Source organism: Gopherus evgoodei, chromosome 12 (genome assembly GCF_007399415.2).
Source record: "Gopherus evgoodei ecotype Sinaloan lineage chromosome 12, rGopEvg1_v1.p, whole genome shotgun sequence".
Taxonomy (NCBI): Eukaryota; Metazoa; Chordata; order Testudines; family Testudinidae; genus Gopherus; species Gopherus evgoodei.
Genome location: NC_044333.1, coordinates 26,491,902 through 26,517,360, shown reverse-complemented (window position 1 = coordinate 26,517,360; position 25,459 = coordinate 26,491,902). Strand labels below are relative to the sequence as shown.

General features: G+C 41.8%; 1 protein-coding gene across 1 annotated transcript in view; it reads right to left on the bottom strand.

Moving 5' to 3' along the window:
* Positions 1 to 25,459, bottom strand: part of CMTM4 (CKLF like MARVEL transmembrane domain containing 4) — a 66,413-nt gene that overhangs the window by 23,784 nt on the left and 17,170 nt on the right. Inside the window, exon 2 of the mRNA XM_030582285.1 lies at positions 4,007 to 4,183. Coding sequence (XP_030438145.1) covers positions 4,007 to 4,183 — 177 coding nt within the window. The remainder of the gene's footprint in view (positions 1 to 4,006; positions 4,184 to 25,459) is intronic.

Sequence of the window (25,459 nt, the reverse complement as noted above, 5' to 3'; positions counted from 1 at the left end):
AGGGCACAGAAGCAAATTTGCTCCCCAAAGAACACACAATATTTGTATGCTGTGCTCTTATGCTGTAGGCTATGGGTTTCAAGTACTATTTTAATGAACAGATAGAATGGGGGTTAAAACAAAGACACAGCCTCAGTGTTTCCTGATATTAAATGAAAAAAGGTTATTTACTGAAAATCTGCATAATCTCAGTTTGCTATAGACAACCAGCAGCAGCTGATGCATCTTTGCTGGCACAGATGCCCAGTTTGCTACCATCTATGACCCATGGTAAAATGCTGAGGCATTGATCAACTGATCTATAAAGAAATACTAATTTTTACAATATACTACAGAGGGCCCATGCGAGTGGACTAGATGACCTAATTATTTCCTCTTTAATTTCTAGGTTTATTGAGGATAAACTGTTTGCACAGAAAGTTTGTTATACAGATGGGTGCATCTCAGATAAAGGTTAGGAAAGAGTCATAACACTACAAACTATTCAAAAGGCTAAAAATAATGTGGCATGTTTTAACCTCTGTACTGCTAGAGCAGCCTCTGTAATTATGTTACATTAAACTTCAAAAACTTGCAGTTAGTCTTTGGATAAGGAAATACTACCCTGAAACTGATGATTAACTGAACAGGTACTGAAACTAATAAAAGTGTAAATAGATAGGAACATGCATGTCTCCTGAACACTAATGAGAAATTATGATGGTTGTCATTATTGAAAATGCTTTTAATAGATTGTGTCAAACATGAAAGGTGGCATAATTCCTAAAATAACTGTCAGACTACACAAAAACCACCACAATATTTTCTCTGAGGAAAAGTGAGAAGCACACAATCTGCCACATGAACAAAATAAGGTTAATGTGTGGGTACAGCCTGTATTAGAAACACCAAACATATTGCATCGCTGAATTGCATAAGACAAAAAAAATCAGAGTTGCCAGAAAGCACTGATAAAATTCGTCTTGTACTACAGGGGCATCCTAACTTTGCCCAAGCTTGCCAGGAGCTTGAAGGCCTCAATTTGCATGCATACCAGAGCAGCCATGAGCTATCCTAATTCTTAAGATTGCAGCACAGAATTCTCCAGACCACAGGTCCTAACAAACTCTCCTGCAGGCACTTACCTCAACATGGAGAGCTGGGAAACAAAGATGGTCTTGGGTTATTGGGAGTCATCAATTTCCAGGTCTATCTGCAGCTCTGCCACAAGATTTCCTTTATAGCCTTGGAAAAGCCATTTAACCCTTTGAGGACTTGTCTACACTTGCAGCACTGTGCTGTAGCGCTTAGTGAATATGCTACCTATGCCAATGGGCAAGCTTCACCCATCTACATAGGTATTCCACCTCTCCAAGAGTGATGTAGTTATCCTGACATAAGTTGGTAGTGCAGACCAAGCCACAGTCTCAGTTTCCTCATTTACACCATGTGGGTAATAAAAAGTACTTATCTCACAAGAGTAGTAGTGCAAAGTTTACTTGGTGTTCATAAAACACACTAAAATAGATGAACGGAAAGTGCTGTAGAAATGCTACTGAAGTATTACTATAGGTCTCTGTTGACCACACGTATGTAGTGAAGCAATGGCATCTGCAATCCACAAGGTAGATCCATGCACTACACAGTCAGGTATTGCTACAGGCTCTCCCATGTCAAACATTACTGTGTATGTATGAAAATCTGGGGGGGATATCTTCAGTAAGGATTCTTACTAAATCCAGTACTACATATCATTACAATATAATTGAAATTATACCTTTAAATTTGGGAAAGGGAATAAAACCTTAAAATAAACCTTCAGTTCACTATTAGAACAGCAATAAAACAAACTTCTAAATAAATAAATGAGTCCAAGTTACATTTCCAGATCAAGTGAAAACCCAAACAAAATGCTCTATTTTCAGTTAATAGATTTTAAATCCCTTCTTTTCAAAGATCTCTATCAGAGTTATGCTAGAGATGGATTTCTCATTCTAAGTACAACAGTATTTGTCATCACTTGAACAGGGCTATTCAAACCTATAAGTACCAAGAGTGGTTGAAAGGACCTTGTAGTTAAACAGTTCAAATTTATTCCATTATTGGCGAGGGGGGAAGAGAGAGAAAACGAAGCCTCAATAGACTTTTTCTACCCACGTGCATTCATGATACAGTTAAAATCATCTTGCAAGCAGTAAAAGCACCAACTAACATGCAGGGCCAAACCCCACCATTATTTACGCTTATCTACACAAAACCACTGACGTCAATGGAGTTACATGGCTGTACACGAGGGAAGATCTGATCCACACATGCCGATTTATTTCTATCAGAAAATTTTAAAAAAAATTTAAAAAATAGATGTTTGGGCTTCTTCAAGAAGCAGTCTTTAGCCAAGTCATGAATACTATCTGTACTACCTAGCAGTCACTGTCAGGCTTGCTTCACTGTTATTTGCATGAAATCCAGTATTTACCCTACATCCCAGGCAATAATGAAGTCATCGAAAGCAGAGCTGCCAAGTCTTATTTATCAAACGTGACTTTCTTGTGCACTTGGCAGCGCTGCCCGACATTCCCACCTCACAGTGGAGACATCATGCATCCACCTGGGCTACAAGAATGGCCTGCCACTGTTACTGTTGACTGTCAGTGGCCACTGGGGTACAAGCAGCCAGACATCTCCCCTCTCCTTGCTGAATCCAAACAGGGTAGGAGCAGCCAGGAGGAGCAGACAGAACAGAATGGAGACAGAAGATGAGAGGCCCTGACACAAGCCCCATGTTTCTTCAACTTCCCTTCCCTTTCTCCCTCCACTAACACCTCATTCAGGTTCCTCCCCAGACACTATTCACTCTAATCCACTTTTCGACCCAGCCACCAGTCACTTCCTCAGAAGCCCCTAGTTTTCCCTTCAGATACCAAATCCAGCTCCCTAGTATCCCAGCCACTTTCCCCCATGCATTTATGCATCCCCAATTGCCAGTTTTTGTGCATCTCCAGTTCCTATCACCAGCATGGTTCAGGACTGGATGTGTTGATGGTTATGGATATATGAAAGCTGTTTGCAAATATGTCTGTTAAGTAATTTGCACAAAATGCCACACATGGAGCAGCAAAAATCTGGCAGCTTTGCTAAGATTAGGGATGGCTGATACACTGGGACTGCACACCTAAATGTACAACAGCAATTTATACTAGACTCATTTCTTCAGGTGAACTGCACACAGATATGTCCAAAAGTTAATACAAATGTAGGTGCTCAGTGGATCTACATGCTGATATACATGCTCATTTCAGGTCACGAAATCGGAAAGTTAGGTTCACAGCAAGCAAGAAAATGAAAATACATCCAATATGAATGAGAGTTACTGGCAATTCTTTCCCCACACCCAAATTCCTTGTATTTGTGAACATGAGGCCTGCTAGTCTATGTTTCTTATAGTCGCTAGGTACGTAACCAAGTCAACGCAGCGGACTTCTCCTTGCTGACAGTTCAATTTTCCCCCTAAATAATACAATGCTTGTGTTCATGTTTACAAGAGATTTAGCATATACCCTCACTCAGAGTGACAAAAAACAGCAGCAGGTTATTACAAATACATTTGCCATACATTTCAACAACTTTTTGTATTGATTTACAGATCTAATAAAATGAATTCCTAATTCTTTTTTTTGGACAGCATTTCTCAAAGTTATACAATGAATAAGAGTATTTTTTGCCCACCTCAGCCATAAATAAGAAACGTTGGCACTGCTAGAAAGGCTCTCTTTCAGAGGAGGAGAAATTGCTAGAAGACAATTCCAGATTTATTTAATTTAATATCCTATAATCTCATTACATTTCTAAAGACTCACTACGCCGTGGGTGTTCAAATTGGACATAAGTAAGATATATATTTTACTCAATATACATAGCATTTATTCAGGATCTTAAATTTCAGTAAAAGACAGGCAGAGTTTAAAGAACAGACTTAAAATGTTTATTCAGCTGTTTTTACAATATGAAGATTTGGATGAGAACTTACTGTAAGATTCCAGTTGATCTGTGGTATTCTTGTGTGAAGATTTAGACTGAACATAAGCAATAAAGCTCCAGTAACTACAAATGCACTACAGCTCACAAACTCAAAGAAATAAAGGCCTTCGCAAGGGGAGCATTCCATGATGGTCTCTATGCAGATGAATGCAATCAGTGCCAAAACCTAGGAAAAAAAACAAATGGAAAAAATATAAATAGATTTCCACATATTGAAAATAGCCACAAGAATTCCTGAAATTTCCATTGGGAACATGATCAGTTTACTCTCAAGAATGTGCAATTTTAGTTTAAAATAGGGCACTATTTAAAAGCAAGAATAAAAGGAATTAGTGCAAGACTTTTTGGGTACTTCATTTATTACAAAACTTATAGCAACAAAATTATACTGATCTAAAGTCAACGAAGCCACTGGTCATGGGTTGCTGAAAAAAGAATCCCCTTTTCTAAGCCCAACAGTATAAAGTATGAACGATAAAGTAAACATTTTATTTCCTTTTTAAATTTTTCATACATCTTTTCAGAACTTGGAGAAAATATCCAACTCATTTTATTAGTGCAAACAACATCCAGATCATTACCATTTTAAAATGCCTTTTCCCATTATATTTATTTCAAGGGTCAGTCAACTTAAAAATGTAGTCAGTTTAAATAAAAATTTTAGAATAGCTTCAAATGTTATCCACAGAACTCACCCCATTGTTATGATTTGAAAATCACAATTCCCTACTTCTGCAAATCCTTAATTCTCCTCTCCCCCTCTTTCCCACCCCCCATCCTTTGTTGCTGAGTTACAGCCTCACATAAAGGAAAAAGCAACAAAGAGTCCCGTGGCACCTTATAGACTAACAGACCTTTTGGAGCACGAGCTTTCGTGGGTGAATACCCACTTCGTCGGATGCATCCGACGAAGTGGGTATTCACCCACGAAAGCTCATGCTCCAAAAGGTCTGTTAGTCTATAAGGTGCCACAGGACTCTTTGCTGCTTTTACAGATCCAGACTAACATGGCTACCCCTCCAATACATAAAGGAAAAAGAGTATAAAGTCCTGATCCTGCAAATGCTTACACGCTTTAAACTTTGCACAGGGAGCAGTCCCATTGAATTCAATGAAGGTGTAAAGTTAAGCACATGCGTAAGTCCTAAGTGTTTGTAAGACTGCAGGGGATAGAGTGAAATATACTCTGTAAAATGAACAAAACTCAAATATTTGAAAAAAAGGAATCTCTCAGATAGCAGTCTTAACCATAATAGGTATAATTCAGACATAAATGCAATTTTCATGTTGACAATCCCCTTTAAAAAGCTGACCTCGAGGGAGGCTCCATGTCTCTGAAGGGAAGTCATAAGCTGGAGAGGAAGTATCCTGATCACCAGGGGCGGCTCCAGGCACCAGCACACCAAGCGCGTGTCTGGGGCAGCAAGCCACGGGAGGCACTCTGCCGGTCGCCACGAGGGTGTCAGGCAGGTTGCCTTAGGCGGCATGCCTGTGGAGGGTCCGCTGGTCCTGTGGCTTCGGCAGACCTCCCACAGGCATGCCGCCGAATCCGCTGGACCCTCCGCAGGCAAGCCGCCGAAGGCAACCTGCCTGTTGTGCTTGGGGCAGCAAAATACCTAGAGCCGCCGGTGCTGGTCACCCCAGAGGACTCTTCCCAAGCCCAAAGAACACTGCAGAGCTGTGAAAAACTTGAGGCAGGGAAATGCCTAGAGGTGTGTATTATTTTACATGGATATGTGTTTCTCATGCTATAAAGTAAAGAACAATGGTATTTTAGAATCCTTTGCCAAGTCTATCTGTCTCTGTTCACTTCACTATCACATGCACCTGAAGAGGTGAACTGTAAACCCAGGGTTCCCACATGGCTGGAGTTCTGGGAGAGAATATGTCTAAGCTGCGAGGAAGTCTAAGAGGCCAGCACGGTCCCAGGAGCGAGCAATTGGTTCATGGGGTCTCAGTTCTCAGAATGGGGTACTAGACAGAATCTGTACCCCAATAGCATTCCTAGAGACCCCACGCTAGGGACAGTGTCTGGACTCCATTCTGACTCTGGAGGCTTAAAGCACAAGGGGCCCAGTGAGGTGGATCCCTTCACAACAGTCTTGTGAGTGTCCAACATGAGTTCAGCCAGATCTGTGACATGCATAAATGCAGCCTGAAGGATGTTTGATTTTGACTACCCACCTCAACCCTGAAAAAGGCGTTTTCCCCCCTGCTTCTCAGAAATTCTGTTTAGCCTGGAAGACTCTACAGTGACTGGAGAACTAGCAAGATAACATCACTAGAGTCCTAAGAGATTAAATTAAGCAACTATGGGGAGGTGGGAGTTTTCAGTCAGACTGTTTAAACTCTATTTATCTGTTAGTTTCTAAATGTAAAACACAAGGAGAAATATAACTTTCAAGCCTTCTTTATATATTAAACAGCAAAGAGTATCAAAAGACTATTGCACCCATAACAGAAGGGAAAATTCTATCCTCACTGAACTTAATTGCAAAACTTCCAGAGACTTCAATGGGGCAACGCTGTGCATGCAGTTCTCTTCTCATATTCTTACCCTAGACTCTAAAACACTAAGTCAGTAATTACAACTTTGGCAAACACTATACAACTCCATTCCAAGCACACACTTTTCTCCTCCGGCCTGCCTCATGGCTAGTATCACCAGTTTCATCAGTTCAGTCAGGCATGAGCAGGACTTAATCAGACTAGCACTTTTTGAAGTGCTATCCCATTTCAGCTCAGTTTCTGTGAGGTCCTCACATCTGTTGTAGTTAGAAATGTTAAGTTAACCAGAGCAAGTTAGCTATGGGACCATAGGCCTTCTGCCAAAAGGAAAGAACTGGTGATAACAGACCTGTTCATGTCCAATATCCCTTCCTATACTGGTTTTAGGTCTCCTAGATGATTTTCTGTAATTACTACCTAATGCCTTTAGAGATTTAAAAAAAAGAAAAACATGAATATTTTATGTTCTGTTCTTTGTTCTCTCTATAGCTCCTCTAAAACATGATCCTTGATTAAGGTAGAGACTCACCTCTCCTCATCTGAGAAACCATATTGTGAGAAGAAAGATGGTCCAGTGCTTAGGGCACTAGCCCGGGACTCAAGAGACATGGACTCAATTTTCTGCTTTGCCACAGACTTCCTGTGTGAACTTGGGCAAGTCACTTAGTCTCTCTGGTTCTCAGTTCCCCATCTAAAATAGAAATAATAGGACTTCCCTCCCTCAAATGGATGTCCAGGGTAAACACACTAAAAATTGTATGATACTAATGTAATGGGGGGCACATAAGCACTTGTAGAATACATATAAAACTAAAGAATTAAAGTTAACCTAAGTTTAATTAAGACAATGACATTTTCTCTTTATAGTTTGTGGCCAGGAGGGAAAAGGTCACAATCAGCAGGTAAATGAAGGCTGTGAGAATAGTAAGTATTACCTGTAGTATTGGAAGGATGTATGGTTCCAAAAGTAAAAGTAGAAGAACTGCAGTAACAAGACAAAGAAAAACTATCTTAAACAAACAAGCTCAAACCTTACCACTGTTCTGCTGGTAAGCAAGGAGTAGGGGAGAAAAGAAGAAAGAAAGGGCCCTGGGAAGAAAGGAGGCTGTGAATCTTATCTAGATTAAGACTGGAAAAAAGGGTAAATTGTCTCAAATGTTGTTTTTTTTGCTGAAGTCAGTACAGTAATTGGCAATGACATCACTTGTTAGTTAAAGGGTATAAAAGGCAAACTCTTAAAGGAGTTCATTGCTAATACCTGCCTGACCATGTTGGAGCTGACCAACATGGGACTAAGCACCCCAGGTTTAGCCGGTTTTAAGTATCTTGATCAAATGCTTATAAATGTTTTGTTACTGTTTTGATGTAGTAAATTGCTTATTAGTTAGGCTTTTTAGGCATATTTACAGCAATTGTATGAATACCATTGGCTTTTGGATTTAATGAAGGAATTTATGGTTACATTAGTGTTTGATGGTTTCCTGTGTCAATATTAACAATTTCAAGGAAACTCATCCTATGTCTTATTTTTGTCTACTTCTTCGTTGTGGCGTGACTATACATTTAGATTTAAAAACAGCAACATAGGCACTTACTAAGACACAACTCAATGCAACCCTTACGAATACAATCTCTCCATCATTACTACAAAAAGCACCTAAGCAAAACAGTCCAGTCACAAAAAGTCACAATCAATTTCTGCTAGCTTGGGTATATCTACACATGCTGCATTTACAGGTATGTCTAAACAATATTTTTTAACTGAGCACAGTGTAAACATGTTAAAACACAAAATATAACTGCAAGGTTTGGGCCTAATCTTGATATTAAATAGCAAAAAGAAAACATGTCAATCACAGTGGCTATATTCAAAAGTCAAACTTTGATGTGAAGAGTCTGCTAAACTAAATGCAGGATAGTCTGCCAGGAGGTGGCCTGATCTTGCATTAACATCACATAATAAAGTCTAACATTAGTGTAAATAGCTGCCTCACAATTGACAGTAATTTGAATTACCAACTTCAAAGGAAGAGAGAGCTTTTATGAACCTTCAATTTATTCATGAGCATTAATATCAAGCTTTCGCAACTAAACTTGAGCTGTTAATTGGCTAACTTTTAAATACTTTTAGAAGTTCCATTGAACAGCCTCACACATCATGATTTATATAACTGTAGCCAAAAACAGCACCGACAGCCTTTTTAAAATGCTCTCAAGTGTTTTATATTATAATAAGTGTATTTTACAACATTCTCTAGATAGATTACAGTATATGATTCTGTGCAATTCTAGCCCCATTCCTAAAGTATACACAATACATAATTGTGCCAGAGTAACCAAAAAAATTCGAGAGGAGGAGCTAAAAACTGGGTCAGATTGATCATTACAACTGGCAACTACTCTGCAGCATATGGGGTCTTTTTGTTCTGATGAATTGCTTTTCCCCTGTGTATTCATCTCAACAGTAAGCTTAAAAGGGAACCATCGCCTTATACAAGATTAGAGACAAACACAGGGTAAGAGACACCTAGGATGATGAATTTTGCACAAAATGTGTTAATTTCCTTGTCTTGAGTTATGAGGGATAAGAAAGTACTAAAACTTCTGAGCAATTATTACTTGTAGAATGCACTTTATTATTCAATATAGGAGGAAGGGTATTTACCTGTGACACACACTTTTGTAAGTAAAGTGCTATTCCTATATAAATGGACTGAAAGCAAAATCATGTTGTGTTAGCATAGTCATTTAAGCAAATTTTTATTGCATTCACTTGGAATTATGCATCTTTTCTTGGAGTGGGCCAACACTGATCTTTCTTGGAGGAAAAAACATGATTAAAATTGATAAAAAATAATTGCAATTGCTTCGCTTAGAGTACAAACATTGAAAGTAAAGTTAAAGGTGAGATTTTCAAAAGCATTCAAATATTGGCATAACTCTGCACCCACTTAATGGAACTTTACCATGGCCTTTAATGGAATAAGCATTAGGCCAACACCTAATCTGTGAAAAATTGGAGTATCCCTACTCTCAAGTCCAGTACGGGCCTAAAGCAGTCAGGTTCAGCCATTACAGAGAAAGTCCTTCCGAGCCCCTGTACCCTTGGGCTAAACCATGCTCAATCACTTTGGAGATGATGCATATGCAATTTGTTCAGCACAAGAAGCTGCAAGAGGTTTGCACATGTTCGGTGAGAATGGAATCTTTCAAGATTTTAGCTGCTGAAAGTCAAAGAAGTCTCTAATGACCACATGGAAACTGCAATTTTTCAAAGGCTTAAAACTTGGCCAAAGTGGGGAGATTTTCCTAGGGACGGCAAAAGGCACATGAAAACTTTCAGTTCAAACTGTTAAAAATTAGCAAAGTTAAACACAACTGGAAAAACAGTGTCGTATAATGGGAAATGTCAGGCAATATTAATAGGTAGTGCTACCAGCCCACCCTGCAGTAACGAGAACAGGAGTATAAAATGTCTTCATACACTTAAAAAGTTATTAGAAAATAAAAATGTAAGGATTAAGCTACAAAGAAAGTGGAGAGGAAAATTTTAAAGGAAAGTACATTATTGGGCAGAGGGTTCTTTCAAGCTTCCTTTACCCCGTGCAGGCAGAAATCTTGTGTTTTTCAGTAGAGAGCCTGATGATTTTGAAGCTATGTTAGTCTATGGGCAGGTCTACAGTACAGCCGGAATCCACACTCTGAGATTGATCCACCGGTGGTCAATTTAGCGGGTCTAGTAAAGACCCGCAAATTGACAGCAGATCGCTTTCCAGTTGACCCCTGTACTCTACTCCCGACAGGAAGAACAAGATAAGTCAACAGGAGATTTTCTTCCGTCAACCCGCCACGGTGTAGACCCTGCAGTAACTCGACCTAAGGTACATTGACTCCAGCTACGTTTTTCACATAACTGAAGTTGCGTAGCATAGGTTGACTTTCTGCAGTAGTGTAGACATAGCCTATGTCTGCCAGACTGGCTATATGGTGCTCAGCTGTGCCCAATACTAGTGGCTTGTCTACATCAGAAAGTTGCAGCGCTGGTGAGGGAGTTACAGCGCTGCAACTTTGAAGGTGTACACATCTGCAGGGCATCACCAGCGCTGCAACTCCCTGTTTGCAGCGCTGGCCGTACTCCCGTTTTGTCTCGGGTGTAGAGGATCCAGCGCTGGTGATCCAGCGCTGGTAATCCAATGTAGACACTTACCAGCGCTTTTCTTGACCTCCGTGGAAGAAGGAAGCCTCTGGTAATCAAGCTGGTCTCCTTTCCCGGTTTGCTCTCTCGTTCCCGGAACCCCGAGCAAGCAGGTCTCCTTCCCTGCGGTTTGCAGGGGGGTTCGGGGAACGCGAGAGCAAACCGCGGCGAAGCTGGTCTCCTTTCCCGGTTTGCTCTCTCGTTCCCGGAACCCCGAGCAAGCAGGTCTCCTTCCCTGCGGTTTGCAGGGTGGCTCCGGGAACGAGAGAGCAAACCGCGGCGAAGCTGGTCTCCTTTCCCGGTTTGCTCTCGCGTTCCCGGAGCCCCCCTTGAAGCCGCCCAACAGCGCTGCAGTGTGGCCACATCTAACACCACTTGCAGCGCTGGTTGCTGTAAGTGTGGCCACTCTGCAGCGCTGGCCCTATACAGCTGTACTAATACAGCTGTACTAATACAGCTGTAACAACCAGCGCTGCAAAATTTTAGATGTAGACATGGCCTAAGACTAGTTGCTACAATAAAACTGCAGCTTTCATTCTATTTTGCAGTGGGTTTCAATATGTACGGTTTTTAAAATGCTGGATTCTCAGCATAGAAGAAAATTACTCATAGCAAAGGAGTCAAATGCCCTATTGCCAAGTAAATGGATTACAATTGTGTCAGTTACGCATACACATACATTTTAAATACAGTAACTGATTTTGTCTTAATTGAAAAAATAAAACCTGTAGCAACAGACACCAAACTTGAAAAGGAGCTTTTTGAAGATTATTAGTGGCCCATTTTCCTATCAATTATAAAATTTACTGTGTGCTTTATTTTTGCATATCAAACAACTTAAGCACTAAAAATAAAGGCTGGTTCTGTAATGAAAACAGACAAAGCAAAAAGCGAGTTTTCCTGTTTATCTAAAAGCACCACAGAAAGCCTTATTGTCTGGTTAAATGACATAATTGCACATGATTTCAGAAAAACCACAAAATGGTCAGCATTTTTTCTGCCTGAAAAATACCCACAAAATTTTAGTAATATTGTCACATTACCAAGACATTTTTTATTTCCAGACTGCTTAGATTAGTGGTACAGTACAATACATGCATACAGTACACAAGGAATAAAACACTTTTACAAAACTTTAAAAAAAAAATCTAAAAAAATATAAACTTTATCTTGCATTCAAATATAGATATATTGTTTTCATTTTACTTGACCCAGTGGTTCTAACTCAATGTATGAAATCAAGCCTCACTCCTTGTAAAGCACGTGCATTTCCCACATCTAAAACAGCTGGCACAAACATAAATATTTTGGATAATATGACTGTAACACAGTACTGCTTCTCCAGCAAAAACCCACCTTTTACCCTAAGCAGAAGGATGATTGATTTCCTCCCTACTCCTACTCTGCATCACTAAGGCTATGGCTACACTACCCAGCTTTTAGTGACACAGCTGTGCCACTAAAGCCGTGCTGCTAAAAGGCACTCAATGTAGCTGCTGTTTGTAGGCAGAAGGGAGCTCTCCTGCAGACAAAAAAAACTTTCACCCTCTAACGAGCAGCAGTCGCTCTGTTGGCAGGAGAGCACTCCCGCCGACAAAGTGCTGTTCACACAAGTGCTTTTTGTCAGTAAAACTTTTGTCGTTCGGGGGGGGGGGAGGTGTTAACACCCCTGAATGACAAAAGTTTTGCCAACAGAAGTGCCAGTATAGACAAAGCCTAAGGCCTTGTCTACACCACAAAGTTGCAGCGCTGGTGAGAGAGTTATAGCGCTGCAACTTAGGAGGTGTACACATCTGCAGGGCATCACCAGCGCTGCAACTCCCTGTTTGCAGCGCTGGCCGTACACCCGTTGAAACTCGGGTGTAGAGGATCCAGCGTTGGTCATCCAGCGCTGGTCATCAGGTGTAAACACTCACCAGCGTTTTTCTTGACCTCCGTGGAATAAACAGGTATCCCAGCATACCAGAGGAAGCCTCTCTGGTAATCAAGCAGGTCTCCTTCCCCGCAGTTTGCAGGGGGGTTCGGGGAACGCGAGAGCAAACCGCGGGGAAGCAGGTCTCCTTCCCCGCGGTTTGCTCTCGCGTTCCCCTAACCCCCGTGCAAGCAGATCTCCTTCCCCGCAGTTTGCAGGGGGGTTCGGGGAATGCGACAGCACACCGCGGGGAAGGAGATCTGCTTGCACGGGGGTTCAAAAAACACCGGAGCAAACCGCTGGGAAGGAGACCTGCTTGCAGGGGGGTTCGGGGAACACCGGAGCAAACCGCCAGGAAGGAGACCTGCTTGCACGGGGGTTCGGGAAACGCGACAGCACACCGCGGGGAAGGAGATCTGCTTGCACGGGGGTTCAAAAAACACCGGAGCAAACCGCTGGGAAGGAGACCTGCTTGCAGGGGGGTTCGGGGAACACCGGAGCAAACCGCTGGGAAGGAGACCTGCTTCCCCGTGGTTTGCTCTCACGTTCCCCTAACCCCCCTTGAAGCCGCCCAACAGCGCTGCAGTGTGGCCACATCTAACACCACTTGCAGCGCTGGTTGCTGTAAGTGTGACCACTCTGCAGCGGTCTACAACCCTATACAGCTGTACTAATACAGCTGTAACAACCAGCGCTGCAAAATTGTAGATGTAGACATACCCTCAGATTCAAAAACTCAGTTACCATGACTGCGAAGAGCTTGAACTCTGCAAATGAAGTTGGGATCCTATTCTTAAACCTGGAAACTTTAGGGGAAAGGTCTTAAATAAAAAGGGACGGTTCCGCAAGCACTAGTAAGTCAGCATTTAAATAAACTAAATTGTGTTCAAGGTACACAAAATGAAACAGCGAGCAAGGCCAAAGAGACCAAAACCAGAATCTTCAATTCAACCTCCTCTAATTTTTTTGTGTGTGTGGTGGAAGTAACATAGTTAAGTTTGAATCTCCAGAGCCTAACCATACTCTGATGCAGTTTTGGTGCCAAACTTGATCCAGATCTGAAACGTGTTTCATTTTCTAGTTCCAGTTTGGATGTGATAACAGCTGTAAAGTTTCCAGCATTCAAGGTTATGGAAGTCTTGTGAGTTCAGCTGATCTAGTAATATTTCCACCACGTTAGAGCAAATTTACTCAACAACAGTTTCCAAGATTTGGGCACTGCCAACTCCAACCAATTCTCCTGATTCAGCTTGAAACCTACCTCCAAATATAATCCAGACTAGGGCCCTATCCATCCATCCATCCATCAGATTTACAAACCTCATACAGGAGGGATAATATTTTCATACTTCTAAAGCCAGACCAACATTTTTAGGGCATATTGCAGGGAAGGGACATATGTGGGAAGCTGTCAGTTTTATCAGGTGTATTTTTTTTTAAAGCAATTTGTAGAAGGAAGCAGATTTTTTGTCAATATCTGAAAGTTTACATGCAGCTTATTTCCAAATATACCATTACAAAGGAGGATAGCTAGTCTGGTAGCAATGTCACACAAACTTAGGCCTGGTCTACACTGGGGCAGGGAGGGAAGGGGAGAGAATCGATCTAAGTTACGCAAATTTTGCTACGTGAATAATGTACTTGAAGTCGACGTACTTACATCAACTTACCATGGTGTCTTCACTATGGTGAGTTGACTGCTGCTGCTCCCCCGTTGACTCTGCCTGTGCCTCTCATTGAGCTGAAGTACAAGAGTCAATGGGAGAGCGCTCAAGGATCGATCGCTGGCCACCGATCCGGCCAGTAGCGAAGACATAACCTTATACAGCACTTGACAGTCCCACAGGAAAGGTTCTATGGAAAGTCGATATTCAACTACTACGTAAGTCCTTTACATAAATAAAAGAGCTACAAAAAGCCAGCTGTGACCTGTAACCAGTATGTAGATGATGATATTTTTAACAGCAATGGTGTTTTGCTAAACTAAGGTTAACAGAAGTCTCTGCCACTGTGCACAACAATTACACTAAAACAAATCTATGTACAACTTATGAATTCTGGTTAATTTTATGAAATTGCTGTATCGTTGAATGCCTGGATGTGTAATACGCTAGCCATGGACAAACAGGGCCCCTAACGTGTCACCCTCATCCCCTAAGAAGCTACAAACCAAACCAAAAGAAGCGGTCAACCTTAATGACTGGGCTCTGGCTAAACAATGAGTATGCTAAGCAGGGTGCCTGAGCTGGAAGAAATAGTTCTACTCGCCTGATCTGAAGGGGATGGGGTTAGGGTTGCCAACTTTCTACTCGCACAAAACCCGAACACCCTTGCCCTGCCTCCTGCCCTTCTCCAAGGCCCCAGACTCACTCACTCCATCCTCCCTTCCCTCTGTTGCTCGCTCTCCCCACCGTCATTCACTCGTTCATTTTCACATGGCTGGCTCAGGGGGCTGGGATGCAGGAAGGGGTGAGGGCTGTAGGATGGGCCGGAAATGAGGCGTTCAGGGTGTGGGTGAGGGCTCCGGCTGGAGGTGCGGGCTCTGATGTGGGCCTAGGGATGCGGGGTTTGGGGTGCAGGAGCGGGCTCCGGGTTTGGGGGGATGCTCAGGGCTGGGGCAGAGGGTTGAGGCACAAGCTTACCTCGAGCAGCTCTCGGGGCAGCAGGGCCAAGGCAGGCTCCCTGCCTGTCCTGGCTCCACACTTCACCCGGAAGCGGCCAGCAAGTCCGGTTCCTAGGCAGGGGAGCCAGGAGTCTCCGCACACTGCTCTCGCCACAGGCACTGTCCCCCAGCTCCCACTGGCCGAGATTCCTGGCCAATGGGAGTGCGGAGCCAGTGCTCAGGGTAGGGTCATCACATGGAGCCCCACTGCCCTCCCCTGCCCCCTGCCTAGGAGACAGATCTGCAAGCCATTTCCAGGGCGCAACTCAATGCCAGGACAGGTAAGGACAAACCCCTGCCTTAGACCCACAGCACTGCTGACTGCACTGTTAACAGCCTGGTCTGTGGTGCTGACTGGAGCCACCAGAGTCTCATTTCGACAGGGCATTGTGGTTGAAAACCAGACACCTGGCAACCCTAGATGGGATTTGAAGAAATGGACATTTTCCACAAGCAGGACAAACAAACCCAGAGGGACTCAGGGACAGAGGAACAACGACATGGTTTCATAGTAGGCATGTCCTTTTCTAACTGTGGCACCAGCTGAGGAAGAAGAAAGCTGGCTGGAGAGAGGCAGAGATTCCATAATTTAAAGGAGAAGCCGTATGTAAGGAGAGGGGATCCTGGACACCCTTAAGGACTCTTACCAAATGCAAAGAATGCTCAAGAGTGGTGAGGAACCGGACGCAGCGATGGCATATAGGTGTTTTATCTAGGTTTGTACATCTTTTGTGATATCTAAAGTAAAGAGAGATTAATTTGAGAATCTTTTACAAAGTCTGTGTGTTATGTCCTTCATCTACATTTCACATGTCCCTCAAGGGGTAAACTGTGACCAAAATGTTCACAAAGGTTGGAGCTCTGGTGAAGGGTGTTGGTAAGCACCTGAGGTGTTTATGGCGGTCAGCACTGATCCTGGAGGCAAGTCCATTAAGATAAATTTGGGGTGATCATGTTCACTGGGTCCCCATCCCCTCCCTTTATTTACACAGACATTACAAATGTTTGGTGGGGCCCTGAGCCTCACAGCCCTAGAACAACCCCCCATCCCACCTTCCCATCAGCCCTGGCTGGGGGTATAAGTAGTTGGACTCGGAGGTCCCATTTCCATGAAGGGGTGCAGACAGAACACATGCCCAGGACGTGTGCCAGAGAGGTCATGGAAAGACAGTGCTGGACAGTGCTGCTACTCAGACTCAGGAAGTTTAAAGCACACAGGTCTAGCATGATGGGACCCAAACACAGCAGCCTGGGGAAAGTCTGGCTGGGGGAGCTTTGCAGGGCTGAAACACTTACATTAATCCAAGTGTCTTATTTTAGCAGGACTGATTTGAGATGAATTTAAAAAAATATTCTTGACTGAGGTAGAAATAGAATACTTTAAAAAATGTAAATCACCAATACAACTAGAAAGAAAAAAGTGCCCGAGTGAAGTGATGAGTTAGTTTCGGTTAAACAGTGTTCTGTATACTGTTTGGAAGAATCTCAATTCTGAATGTCCTTGTTCTTCCTTCACAGGCAGACTTGTTCCATTTCAAATACTATTCATAAAGTAGTATTTTGCTATAAGAGAATATTTAACTTCCTCAGTGGCCTAATGTCAGGGAAATTTTTAATGTACTAACACAGCTGTTTCCTTCATCGTGGACCCAAATAACTTCCCTAAACTTTTGGCATGCTACGTTTGTACATTTTTCTAAGTAAATCCTCTAACGTTGTATATAATACGTTCACATTTTTTACATGACAACTGTCTGCATGTGTAAGGCTAGAGGTTTATATTATTGCTGCATGCCTTAGGCTCTTTTGAAGCTGTCACAATTTAGTTCAATGCCTAAGACCAGAATTTTGAACCAACAGCCTCTGTAGCTAATGCTACCTATTGGAATTCACTTCCATCACTATATTTGGACCTTCAAGTCATCCATCTCTGCAATCATGATGATCTGTATTAGGATCTTGATTCCATAGTTACCTGCCATCACCCATACTGCTGCCTACAACAACAAAGATGCTGATAGTTCTCCTTTGAAATTTCAGGAGGTGCTACATTTCACTCACAATTGTTCTTGCACAACTCACATCATTTTGCTCAGAAAACCAAGGTTGTGTCTTGTCTTGCTTGGTTAAGCCCCATCTAAAATCAACCATTTGTCCTAGTAAAGTTAAAGTCACACTCCCATTAACTCAAACTTTACTTTTTACCAGTTCTGCCTGTAGTGTAACCGTTGAAAACTATTCAAATTTTTTGCCACAATTTGAATAGCATTGGTCTACACGTCCCTCAAACACACACAAATGCTAGATACAAATTTGTCTCAAGGATGTTCATACATTGCTTCAGTGTAGCATTAAATATTGTCACAGGTATGCTGATTCATTCCCTTGTGTCTTCTTCACTCATGTCCAGCTGTAAGAGCTATGACATCTGAAGAATAAAATGTTTTATCAGAAGTCCTATTTGTATTAGGCATTGTCGAAAAATAAGAGACAGATATATGGGATTAGAGAGTATTTTTTACTAACAATCACATACATTCCCTGCTAAATCAGAAGTTTTGAAAGTTTGAATACTGTAGTTCTGAGATAGTATGAAATAATCAACTACTATAAAACTTAAGTCTAAATAATTGGCTTCTTCCAGGATTCTTCATAGTGATCAAATTAGTACAGCTTCACTTTGCCATTTAAACTTGAGTTACTACTAGGAATTAAGACTTTAGACCAGGGGTAGGCAATCAATGGCATGTGTGCCAAAGGCGGCACTCAAACTGATTTTCAGTGGCACTCACACTGCCCGGGTCTTGGCCACCGGTCCGGGGGGCTCTGCATTTTAATTTAATTTTAAATTAAGCTTCTTAAACATTTTAAAAACCTTATTTACTTTACATACAACAACAGTTTAGTTATTTATTACAGACTTATGGAAAGAGACCTTCTAAAAATGTTAAAATGTATTACTGACTTGCGAAATCTTAAATTAGAGTGAATAAATGAAGACTCGGCACATCACTTCTGAAAGGTTGCTGACCCCTGCTCTAGACCCTAAGTTGATGAAGAATGTGTAAATGGTGCAGACTCAGTCTTTCAATAAGAAGAGATTGCCAGTTGCTCTATTCCTCGATGTCAACTGCCAACCAGCCTGAAAAAAGTAATGGTACTGGTTTCCAAAGGAGCTACCTACCTGATTGTCACCTTTATTGAAGTAATAGGGTATGATAACAATTGACCACAGAAAGGAGAGTGGAAAAATGCTGACTACAAGTCTGAATTAAAAACAAGTTACCATTAACCTTTTTTTTTTTTTTTTTTTTTAATTTACAGTATTAGGAGATACACAGGTCCTACATAAAGCTTCAGGCTAATTGTGATTTTATCAACTGCCTGTCTTTACATCTTCTATATTAACCAGGAAAGACAGGCAGCTTACAGGAATAAACTGTCAATATGACCCTTGCTGATGATTAATAGAATCTATAACTTCAGAAATAATATAGGTGTCTGAACTAAAGCCCTGTGATGTCCATGGGGCAGTCTTTAATCAGATGTAAAATGAAGAAAACATTTTAAAATCTAAATGTTCTTCTGAACAGGCAAATTAGATCATAGCAATATAACAATTTATATTATGAATTATTGCCAGCACTCTGTTTTATCATTTAATTTGGAACCCTTTTATAATACAATATTGTTTTCTCCATATATTAAAAAACAGGCATAGGCACAGTACAGTTTTTCACTGGACACTGCTAAAGGCAAACACTTTAAAACAGGAGGGTAGGGATAGGATACAGAGGTATCTAGACAAATTAGAGGACTGGCCCAAAAGAAACCTGATGAGGTTCAACAAGCACAAGGGCAGAGTCTTGAACTTAGGACGGAAGAATCCCATGCACTGCTACAGACTAAGGACCAAATGGCTAGGAAGCAGTTCTGCAGAAAAGGACCTAGGGGTTACAGTGGACGAGAAGCTGGATATGAGTCAACAGTGTGCCCTTGTTGCCAAAAAGGCTAACAGCATTTTGGGCTGTATAAGTAGGGGCATTGCCAGCAGATTGAGGGATGTGATCATTCCTCTCTATTCGACATTGGTAAGGCCTCATCTGGAGTACTGTGTCCAGAATTGGGCCCCACACTATAAGAAGGATGTGGAAAAATTGGAAAGAGTCCAGCGGAGGGCAACAAAAATGATTAGGGGGCTGGAGCACATGAGTTATGAGGAGAGGCTGAGGGAACTTGGATTGTATAGTCTGCAGAAGAGAAGAATATGGGGGGATTTGATAGCTGCTTTCAACTACCTGAAAGGGGGTTCCAAAGCGGATGGATCTAGACTGTTCTCAGTGGTACCTGATGACAGAACAAGGAGTAATGGTCTCAAGTTGCAGTGGGGGAGATTTAGGTTGGATATTAGGAAAAACTTTTTCACTAGGAGCGTGGTGAAGCACTGGAATGGGTTACCTAGGGAGGTGGTGGAACCTCCATCCTTAGAGGTTTTTAAGGTCAGGCTTGACAAAGCCCTGGCTGGGATGATTTAGTTGGGGATTGGCCCTGCTTTGAGCAGGGGGTTGGACTAGATCACCTCCTGAGGTCCCTTCCAACCCTGATATTCTATGATTCTATGATATTATCCTCATCTTCAATACTTCCGCTGACTGTTTACTCAATGTCATGATGCAAAGAAATTCTACATTCAATTTACTATAGAACATTCAAAAAGCAACATAGGCCAATTCTTCCACAGGAAACAGCTCTGCAATAGCAGTAAATACACTATCTCCATCTCCTTTCCCACAACCACCTCTACCCAAACTTCTCTTCACAGAATAACAATGTTAACTCTTAAGAATTTACTTTTTCCTTTTCAAAATTATTAGACCAGCTGTTTAACATCCAGATTTGATTTGTAGATTAAGAAAACGAAATTCAAGAGGGCTGTGGGGATCAGAAGATTGTTAAATGGATATTACAGCCATCCATCTCTAGGTCACCAGTCTGCAGCAACCAAAAGCTGCAACTATCTGAAGGTCATTTTAGTAGACAATGGACTGATCCAGAGTCCAGAAAAGTCAAAGGAAGTCTTTCCATTTACTTTAATGTGCTTTGGAAATGATTAAGTGCCTGCATCACAAAAATGACTAACCCCACTGATATTTAATACATAAAAATTAACTAAATTTTGTTTGGGGATTATACTGAAAATTTTAAATGCTTTTTATTGGAAAAATATACAGAAATAAAAATCCACTTTGGGCCACAAACTGCAAGGACTGAATGAGCATAATTCCCATTGCTTTCAATGGAAATTGTGTGAAGAGGGCTCACAGGACGAGGCCCTACGCAAAATTCAGCAAGTTGCATAAAAAATATGCATTCAACGAGCACACTATGCTAAAAGAACTACAGTATAACCATTTCCTTTATTAGTACTAGAGTTAACGAGAATTTCTTTACATTTGTTTCCCTGTTTTTGATTAAGCAGCTATGAGAAATAATTACAAAATTATGGAAAGATGTCTATTAAGTATTTCCCTCCCCAAAATTGACATTTTTGATGATTAAGAAAAATATACACCTCTATCTCGATATAACGCTGTCCTCGCGAGCCAAAAAATCTTACCGCATTATAGGTGAAACTTATGCTTTGATCCACCAGAGTGCGCAGCCCCGTCCCACTGGAGCACTGCTTTACTGTTATATCCAAATTCGTGTCATACTGGATTGCGTTACATCGAGGTAGAGATGTATAAATAAAACTTTTATAATTTCAACTATTCTAGTTAATTTCTAGAATCAAAGACAGACACACAGAGATTCTAAGAAATATTTTCTATGGTCAGACCGTAAAAAAGTGTATAAAATATGAACATTATCACTATTTGACCTAACTGTGTTTTCTTACTACAGGTTCAATAAAGGCAAAACATGAACTTTGTAAAATAAAAATTGGTAATGAGGAACAAAGATAGATTTTGGCAGCTAATATACCTATCACATCAGTTAACCTCATACAAAGTACTTTTTTTGTTTTAGAGTTTTTACCCGTTTGTTAAGAATCACCCTGCAATAACTTATAACACCACAAAAGTCTGGAGGGAGAATTAATGAGAAAGATGATCTGAAAACAAAATTAATGCCATCTGGAGCGCAACCTTCAAATTATAAGTTATCAGGCACACAAACTTTGTTACACTGACCCACAAGCTGTCCCAGAACCATGCCAATGGAAGGCACACGCAGGAGCACGCACACACACACATACATGTCACCTGGCCTTCGGTAAACTGAAGGAAGCACAAAGTACAAACCCACTTCTAGTAAGCCCAGACTATGACAAACCATCTGGTAAACCCAGACTATGACAAACCTTTTATGGTTTCACAGACACCTCTGACACGAAGTCAGGACTATGCTGATGCAAAGCAATAGAAAAAGAGAAAGACATCCCACCATGTATCTGAATAAGCTTCCCTGAGAGAAAAAACAATATAACTACCAAAAAAAGAACATCTCAACACAGCGTGGACCCTTTGCAAATTACACTCCTATATGTTTGGGCATTTCTTCATTGTATATACTGACCATTCACCACTCACCTGGTTGCATCAAATGAAAGGGACTATTGCCAAATTGCTAAGATGGAGCCAGGTGCTCCAAATGTTGATATGGAGGTGGTCCATTTGGAAAGGAACCACAAATTTGGCAGTTAATGCTCTGTCCAGGAAGTGAGCCTGTGGGTTCCCCAGGATGCCAACTGAGCATCCTAATTAAACCCACTTCTTTATGGGGGAGATGTGACAGATATTGCAGCCACACGCAGTATCTCTGGGGACTACTGTATTAACTTTAACAATGTGATATTTAGGCTTGGCAAGATTTTATTTAAATCAACAGATATTGGCAAACAGATTTTGGCCGACACACTGAAATCGATGGAAAAAAAAATCCATTAATTACAGTCAGTGCGAGTGCTGCCTCCCTCCAAGTACCTTGCACCTGGAGGGATCAAGTACCACCAGTCCTGCAGCCATGCAGAAAGCCTTATGCCGGGGTGGGCAAACTACGGCCCAGGGGCCGCATCTGGCCCTTCAGACATTTTAATCTGGCCCTCGAGCTCCTGCTGGCGAGCAGGGTCCAGGGCTTGCCCCGCTCTGGCACTCTCACGCAGCTCCTGGAAGCAGCGGAATGTCCTCCCTTTGTTTCCTACACACAGGGGCAGCCAGGGGGCTCTGCATGCTTCCCCTGTCCCAACTTCTGCCTCAGCAGTTCCCATTGGCTGGGAACTGTGGCCAATGGGAGTTGCAGGGGCAGTGTCTGAGGACAGGGCAGCACACAGATCTGCCTGGCCGCGTCTCCGTGTAGGAGCCGGAGTGTGAACATGCTGCTGCTTTTGGGAGCTGCTTGAGGTAAGTGCCACCTGAAGCCTGCACCCCTGACCTCCTCCCACGCCCCAACCCCCTGCCCTGATCCCCCTTCCACCCTCCAAACCCCTCGGTCCCAGCCCAGAGCACCCTCCATCACCCCAACTCTTCATCCCCATCCCCACCCCAGAGCCCGTACCCCCCCAACCCAGAGTGCCTCCTGCAGCCTGAATTCCTAATTTCTAGCCCCACCCCAGAGCCCTCACCCCCTCCCACACCCCAACCCCCAATTTTGTGAGCATTCATGGCCCGCCATACAATTTCCATACCCAGAGATGGCCCTTGGGCCACAAAGTTTGCCCACCCCCGCCCTATGCAGCCCCACATGGCACTGACAGCCAACAGGTGATGTAAGTAATGCAGTGTCTACAAGACACGGTATCACCCCAAGTACATCGACCTAAGCGTTACACCTTTCATGGAGGTTGAGATATTAAGTTGATGTAGTGGGTGACGTACACAGGCAGGAGCTGTAGACACTTTCAGCTATAGGGTAGACACTTTCAGAGTTAGGTCAACATAAGCTCCCTTTATGCTGACCTAACTCTGTAGTGTAAACTTGGCCTGAGTTTAATCTCACAGAGAGGCCTTATTTTTGATTCAGACAGATATCTTTTGCCAAAGCAGGGACTCAGCTCTGCTGAAGGCCTGGAGGGACGAGATCCTGCTGGGGTCTCCATTGGATTGACAGGGAGCTACTGTTAAAGCATTTAGACCCTTTTAATGTTTCATATTTTTTTTCTGTAGGTTTTTGTCTTTAAATAAATGTACTCTGCTTTGATAGAGCTGCATGCTGGCATACATGATTCACAGCGCTTAGAGAGAAAGCTAAATTCAAGGGCTGGTCTCTTGGTCAGATCAGCTAGGAGAGTCACACTGAATTACAGGAAAGCTGTAGCCTAATCCCCCAGTCAGAAGGGAGAGGGATGAGAGGCCCTGCCCATGGAGAGGTGACAGCTAGAGGCCTGAAACCTTAATGGACAGTCCTTGAGCAGACCATGAGGGAGAGGTGTGTGTGTGAAAGGGGCAATTACCCCAAAACTCTGACAACACACATACACTGCTGGAATGTAGTAAATAACTTTGTGTTTATATGATTGTTAACAGAGTATATGATGTCAGTCACTCCTTCACTCATGGAATCCTGAAATCGGTGCCTGGAGGGAGCAGAATATATATCTTCTCAATTAAATTTAAACCAAAAAGCATTCTCTTTTTTGTTCTTTCACCTGGTGTGGACTTCAGAGTTAAACTGACTTTCAATTATTTTCTTTTTAAAACTTAGATTTTTAATGTTTAAATCAATATATTTCTGTTTAACTAGGAATAACAAGGTTTATTTAAAAACAAAACGTAAAAGCTTTGAAATTCACTTCTCAACAAACCAAAGAACTTGTTTAAAGCACCATTTAAAACTAACAAAATCACTTCATTCCCTTTAAAAGTCTTGTTTAAGATTAGTCATGAGTAAATATCAAGCATCCATCCTATCAATGCTATACTAAGAAAAGAATTTTAATGGATAAACAATCAAGAACATAAAGTTGTCCAAAAACGGATCCATTAGAGCAAGAATTTTAACAATAAAAAGGAAATGGTGCAAAATGTACTTGTAATCCCAAGCATCCTAAAACTGCAATCTGATGGCCCCCTCAGATGCCATGCCTTAAAAGGCTAAACAAGTCTAGACATACTGGTAAAACAGAACATTAAAAAAATAGATGTAGGCCACAACATTAAAGAGCACTGCCAGCTGTGAGGGGAATGCTTAAAGCCTTCAAGATTGCCCTGCCACTTACACAGCTGTACAACAGAATTAGTTTGGATGAGAATGCACTATATGACAGGAATGACAATCTTATCTTATAGCTGGTAAATCACAGTGCTGCCAATTCTTGATTTTATCACAACTCTCACGATAGTTGGTGTTTCTCTTAAAGCCTCAGCTCCAGAGGTAAGAATCTCAGGTTTCATTACAAAAATTATAAGTAAGTTTCTACTCACAGGGTTGCAGTGAAAAGCTTCAAAATGTGACCCAAATGAACCCTTACAGACTTAAAAACCAGAAGGCAAATACAAAATCCAAAGTGGTGTTTGTTTTTTAAAAAAGTCTCTGATTTTTAAATGCTTGGAATTGGCAATATTGAAATTGAAATGACAATTAAATGTCCATGAACATTCACCTACCTACTCTCAAATCACAATTGGAAAATAACTACATAATGAGCAGAAAAATGGGGGTATCCTGTTCAGATTGGAGTACTGAAGCTCTTGGATAGTAACAGTCTTGGAAAGAACTGTGGTTACTTTCCAGTGTTTAATCAGAAGATAGATTGTGCCAGACCAACCTGATCTCCTTTGACAAGATAACTGATTTTTTTTAGACCTAGGAAAATGCAGTCGACCTAATCTGGATTTCAGTAAGGCACCTGATACAGTTCCTCATGGAAAATTATTAGTTAAATTGGAGAAGATGGGGATTAATACAATAATTGAAAGGTGGATAAGAAACTGGTTAAAGGGGAGACTATAATAATCATATTGAAAGTGTCCATCTGGAGGGAGGTTACTAGTGGAGTTCCTCAGGTACTGGTGTTGTGACCAATCTTTTTTAACATTTTTATTAATGACCTTGGCACAAAAAGTAGGAGCGTGCTAATTAAATGTGTGGATGACACAAAGCTGGGAGGCATTGACAATACGGAGGAGTACTGGAATATCATACAAGAAAATCTGGATGACCTTGA